The 6000-nt window shown below is 37.8% G+C and overlaps 1 protein-coding gene across 1 annotated transcript in view; it reads left to right on the plus strand.

Annotated features, from left to right (window-relative positions):
* The window catches only part of rubcnl (rubicon like autophagy enhancer), a 28338-nt gene extending 22630 nt beyond the window's left edge, over window positions 1–5708 (plus strand). Inside the window, exons 11-17 of the mRNA XM_036138892.1 lie at window positions 457–496; window positions 607–684; window positions 887–1007; window positions 1087–1148; window positions 3443–3596; window positions 3748–3838; window positions 4695–5708. Of these exons, the coding sequence (XP_035994785.1) occupies window positions 457–496; window positions 607–684; window positions 887–1007; window positions 1087–1148; window positions 3443–3596; window positions 3748–3838; window positions 4695–4792 (644 nt within the window). The 3' untranslated portion in view covers window positions 4793–5708. The remainder of the gene's footprint in view (window positions 1–456; window positions 497–606; window positions 685–886; window positions 1008–1086; window positions 1149–3442; window positions 3597–3747; window positions 3839–4694) is intronic.
* Window positions 5709–6000: the final 292 nt, after the last annotated feature.

Raw genomic sequence — 6000 nt, forward strand, 5'->3', positions numbered from 1 at the left:
GATAAACACCGATAAACCTCAGACTGGCAGTCCGCTTTGCAAAGACCCGCCCTACTCTCTTTCTGATTGGCTAATGTTCCAGCTCTGCCAGGTTTCATTGGTTGGTTCTGTTTAAAACCTTGAATAAAAAGTCTAAATCCCCCCCCATCCCCCCCAGCAAATCGCACCCAGGCTAGATGAGTCTTTGCAACACAGTTCAATTTAATGAGAAATGTGCCATTTTAAAACTGTAAAATCTCATATGACAGGTATTCATTAAACGCCAAAGGAAAACACATTACAGGACCTAGAACACTAGACCTAGATCAGCTTCAGATCAGTTCAGATGTGTGGCATGAATTCAGATTCAGTAGCTGCAATGAACCTAAATCAAGTTCAGACCAAATGTAAACCGAGAAACAAATGTTTATGTTAATTTACAGAGAACAATGTTTTAAGTTCTGATTCTCCTTCCAGGATACATCAAGAAACTGCGCTACTGTGAATATCTGGGAAGGTATGCAAAAGAGGCGTTATCAATGTCAAAAGCTTTATTTCGGTCTGCAATAATATAGTATATTTCCAAAAATAAATTCTGTTCTTTATTATTTCTAATCTGTATGACAGATATTTCTGTGACTGCTGCCACAGTGGGTCAGAGGCAGTAATTCCTGGTCGAGTTCTGTCCAGCTGGGACTTTGGCAGGTAAAGTCCCAGTTGGGACCCACTAAATTGTAATACTGCTAAAACAAGCCGCTGCTGTTTTCTTTATTTCACAAAAAATAACGATCAAACCTTGTCTGACCCATATACTTACCCGTTGTAAATCGGTTTAAATATCTTTGTAGTACACAGTTTTGGTGAACAACGGAGAAGTAAATGAGACTCTAAAAGACTGATATTGCAGGTACTCTGTGAGCGATTTCTCCAAGCAGCTGCTGGACTCAGTATGGTGTCAGCCTCTGTTTGACCTTACCTCTGTGGGAAAGACGCTGTACAGCAAAGTTAAAGAGCTGGACAGGTTCAGGGTGAGTTACTTTTGCAACTGTAAGGTTGATTTAAAAAAAGGCTAATAAACACACACACCTTTCTTTATCTGTCCTTCAGGAGCTGAGGGAGCAGCTGATTAGCATCAAAAAGCTTTTGAAAGCCTGCAGATTATCTGAAAGGTACAATGTCGGCGTTTATAATGCAATTTTATTTAAAATGATTTCATGTCTTATGGTGTGAATGGTTGAAGAATAGTTGTAGAATTGGGAAGAGGGAACCTGAGGCCATCTCCTATGTTTAATGTTGGTTCCTCATATTTAAAATTGACAGATATTTTCACACCTCGCAAACCATCAGTCTTCCCACACCAAAATGGGCACATTGCTGTCCTCAAAAGAGTGTCCTTGGTTCTTAATATAAGGAGCTGGCTCTTCATGGTAACAGACTGCGTATACCGATTGTATACTGACTGTAGCCAACCGATTGTGTTTCTGCCATTGCCCAGGCACCCAACAGTAACAATGCGTCAATAATTCATACAGTTTACAAGGAAGACGAGGATGTGTGCGGGTGAAGTACCTTTTAGTTCTAATATTAGGTCATTGTGGTGTTTCTGTGCCCTTTCATTCTGGGAATTTAGAAGATGCAACCGCATGGCCTAGAGTGGGGAAGTTGTGCCATCCGCTATTTCTAGGTTACCATTAAAGAAATTGGTCATGCGACCACACCTCTTTGAATAGTCAGCCATTTCACTCCTGCAATCCTGCAAACAAGAAAATCAGCATGAGTCCAACGTACAGAAGGGTTAGTGCACGGTTCTGAAGAGATACAAAAGACTAGATAACCAGCACTCTGCATTTAAACTTTTTTTTTTATAAAGACAAAAAGACAGTTTTCGGCTGCATACTGTCATCAGCTTATTGCAGATCCAAGAGAATCAATGTGTGTGTGTGTGTGTGTATATATATATATATATATATATATATATATATATATATATATATATATATATATATAGAGAGAGAGAGAGAGAGAGAGAGAGAGAGAGAGAGAGAGAGAGAGAGAGGTTAGAAAATATCTAAGCCAATCAGAGGCAGGCTGGGTAGTCAGCCCAAAGAAGAAACATCAGTGCTGAACACTTTTAGTTCATTCAGTGGCACTCAACCCATAATAACAGACAAAACAGTTTTCTCTTAATTTTATGTTCTCATGTCTTTATGTATATATATTTGCATTACATTGTTTATGTTATTATTGTATGATTGTCCGATGTTTTTTTTTTATCTTTAAGAGACACCAGCTGCAATTTAAGACTGACCTGTTTTAAACAAGTATTAAATAAAAAAGAATTAAAATATACTGCAGAAGCATTTTGTGTGTTGTAAGATATATAACATTAAGCACAACTGAATATAAAAGTGAAAAAAAACACCAGTACTGGTATCAAATAATTAATAATATTATTGATAACAATCTTAACAGAAATGATTTAACAAAGAGCATTTTAGAAACTTGCTTGGTTTTTTGAACAAATCTACGTTAATGGTTACTTATTTTTACTTCGTAAAGGCTGATGGAGCAGTTTATTATATTTTATTAACAGGGATGTCTCATGCAAAATTCACCTTTTAGCTCTGTAAAGGCATATTTTTTTGTGTACTTTAGGAGTGCAGAAAATGTTAATTTAGTCTGTCCAGGTATTGTGTAGACATCTTTATATTCTGTTTAGGTAATTTTGTTCCAAGCCACTCAGTTCTCTATTTTCTATTAACTTTTTTATTTATTTATTTATTTTTTACAATAGCTTTGCAGTATTTGTTTCGGAACTGCTAAAAAGGTCTTTTTTTTAATCACAATTTGTAGTCCAAGCTGAAGGATTTCGAAGCTACAAGTGTACACAATGTAGCTTGTGCTTGAACATTTTTGTACTAAAAATGTTCAGTTGTTGGATGTAATAACCCACACAATTGATTATACCATCCTCCAGCATACCACTAAAATGACTGAATGTTGTGGAGTGGACCTGGGGGTGGGGTGGGTGAAGTGCCTTATCTGCATTTAAAGAGACAAGACCAAAATGAGTTGCTCTTAGATGCACTTCAGAACAGGGGCAAAAGACGGGCTGTGGGGCAACAATAATACAAAATTTAGTCCAAAGCATTGCAGTTCCACTTTATATAGACCACAACTGAAATACTTCAGTGTGTCATTAAAAAGCATGATATGTCCCCTTTAAGGTAAACTTCGTATTTTATTCCCCCTTTTTAAAAAAAAAAAAAAAAAAAACCAATAGGACTAAAGGTTGAACCAATCCAGCAAACCTTACTCTAAAATAACTTCAATCTCATGTGTAATAAAATAAATTATCTCCCTAAAATATACATTAAATAACTGTCTGTGGTTTTAGCTGAAATCGTTCCTACTGGTAAAATAACAGAAAGCAGTTTGTGATGTGATGGTGTTTGTATTGTAGGATATTGGCTGAATTTGAGGAACTTCCTGCTCACCTGATGGAGGAGCCTCTCCTCTTCTCCATGGAAGACCTCCAGAGAGTGAAGAAGGGTCAGCTGGTGGTGCAGGCCCGTGCGGTGCTGAACTCTGCTATCGAACACATTAAACACTGTGAGGTGAGTCTTACTGTGCTGAACAGTGAGACATGATTCAGGTTGATGCCAGGGCCGCGCGGTGATGCTCTTGATTTAGTTCAAATGCGTTGTTAGGTTCAAATCAGACTCACTGTGGAAGCTAGCCTCTATGACATTTTCTTCTTCCCCACAGCTGTGTATGGGGCGAGGTTTTATCTGTGAGTTTTGTCGAGTAAAGGACATCATCTTTCCATTTCAGAGAGACATATGCAAGCGATGTACAGGTGAGCAAGGAGGAATGCTGATTTATATGAATTCATTGTAGAAACTTGAATACAAGTAGAGATGCATGGAGAAACCGGTTAACACGGAGAAACCGCATAACTCAGTAACATTATTAGTAAGTGAAATAGACAAAAGGTTACGGCATTGAAGTAAATTAACTCAAAGGAAACAGAACTATAAGAAGCTAATTCAAGGGAAACTTGAAGAGAACCTTCTGTCACGTTCAGCAAGTGACAGAAGGCTGAACAGAACACAGCAAACGTGTGCTACTTTATTTCCTTTGTACTATTAAGGTCTGTTTCTCATGGAACATGCTGGATTTGTAAATGTTAGCAGCCTTTTGGAAATCTGACAGCTGGTACACTGTAAGACGCAAAAGACAGATAAAATGTGAGTTCCATAATCATGTGGTCTGTCTTGAAATACAAGTAAACCCAATTCTCCAGCAACTGTCCTATTACCAATGCAACATGTAATCCCCTGTGGTTCTGGCATGGTGAATTAATGACCACAAACAGAAAGGCCAGAAAAAACTATTTTCAATGCTATTCTTAAATTTTGAAAATCGAGGTTCTCATAAAGAAACCGTCATTGGTTAAAATCAGTATTGGTGGATCAAGCTTTGCAAAAACCAGACATCTGAAATCCGCCACGCAATCAGTGCACCTTAATTACGAGTGCAGAAAAATTCTATCTAAGCTTCGATGTACTGTATCTAAGGTACAAATGTATCTTAGATACGATGTAGCTTAGCTATAAATGTATCTTAGATATGAGCACTAATGTAAAACTACTGAAAAGTCCCCTGAATGCGCCAACCTGTTTTCACACACAATATGTTTTCTGTCTTCACAGTGTGCAAGGCCTGCTTTCACATAGAATGTTTTGTGGGGAAAAGGTGTCCAAAATGCACTAGGATCCAGTCCCGGACAAAAATCCAGATGAATTTGTGAAGTGTGATCTGAACTGGGGTCTGCTGCTTGGAACTACTACACCTCTCTAGAATATTAGCCTAAAGTCCCTTTCACAATTACAACCTTACCCAGTAATTTACTGGGTCAGGGTTATGTGTGAATAAAGCCAGAACTTATTTACTGGGTAAAATTGACCGGGTCAACACCTATAATATCATTCCTGGTAATTCACTGGGGCCGCTCTAGTGTGAATAAAGCTGTTAGATTCCTGGGTAAGGCACACATTTGCGTAATTACATAAGACGTTCATAGTCTTTGTTTAGCTCTTCCCCTGATGTCTGCAAGTTGCTTCTCTGATTGAGAAATGTACTGAAATTGTATTTCTTCTGAAAGTTTCATTAAGCTACGAACCACTATAAGAACCATCAGATCCGAAGCCATTGTTTGCTGTGGATAATCATCTGTTTGACAGCTGTAGTTTCCAGCTGAAATTCTTCTTTAGAGGTTGGCGTGATCAGTTAAAGCTATATCCCTTGCCTTACTACCATCTGTTGTTGGTTTTAGGTACATCCACTCCCACTTTGCCAGGTTAAGCGTAAAAAGGGCTGACCTGGTAATTTACTGGAACTAATTTGCATGCATGAAAGGCGCTAATTCTTGTTCGACCCAGGAATGTAGTCTGGGATTTACATGTGAATGGGGCTACAGCACTACTACTTTTACTGGTGCTTCACCAGAAAAGACTTTTGTAGTTATAAATATTTTTCCTTTAAAATAGTTATTTTTATTTATTTTAGCTAAAACTGATGAGTTCCTTTTTCTAACTAATTGTCATATGTTTTTAATCAATAATAAAAATCAAAACAATCTTGTGTCATTTATTCTTTTATTAAATGTGTGCATTTTGTGTCACTGAAAGAAGTTAGGAATTGTAACAGCTAATACACAGCTTTGATAATATTCAATAGTCTTCACTGTAATGATTCACGTCTGTCATACCATGCCTGGGAATTTTTGTTTTCATGTCTTCCTGTTTTTCCTGCCAGGTCTTTTCATTTTATTGGACTCATTCAGTCCACCTGTGTCATGGCTAATAGTCTGTTTCATCTGTGTGCAGCACTTTTTAAGTCTCTCTGCCAGATTATCGACTGCCTTGCACGAATAGAAACAGTCTTTTCTTGACCTCGTCTGTCTACTTGTGATTGACCTAGATTTTGCCTTAGGATTGTCGCCACTTTTCTTTGCCT

This window comes from Fundulus heteroclitus, chromosome 7 (assembly GCF_011125445.2).
Source record: "Fundulus heteroclitus isolate FHET01 chromosome 7, MU-UCD_Fhet_4.1, whole genome shotgun sequence".
Lineage (NCBI taxonomy): Eukaryota > Metazoa > Chordata > Actinopteri > Cyprinodontiformes > Fundulidae > Fundulus > Fundulus heteroclitus.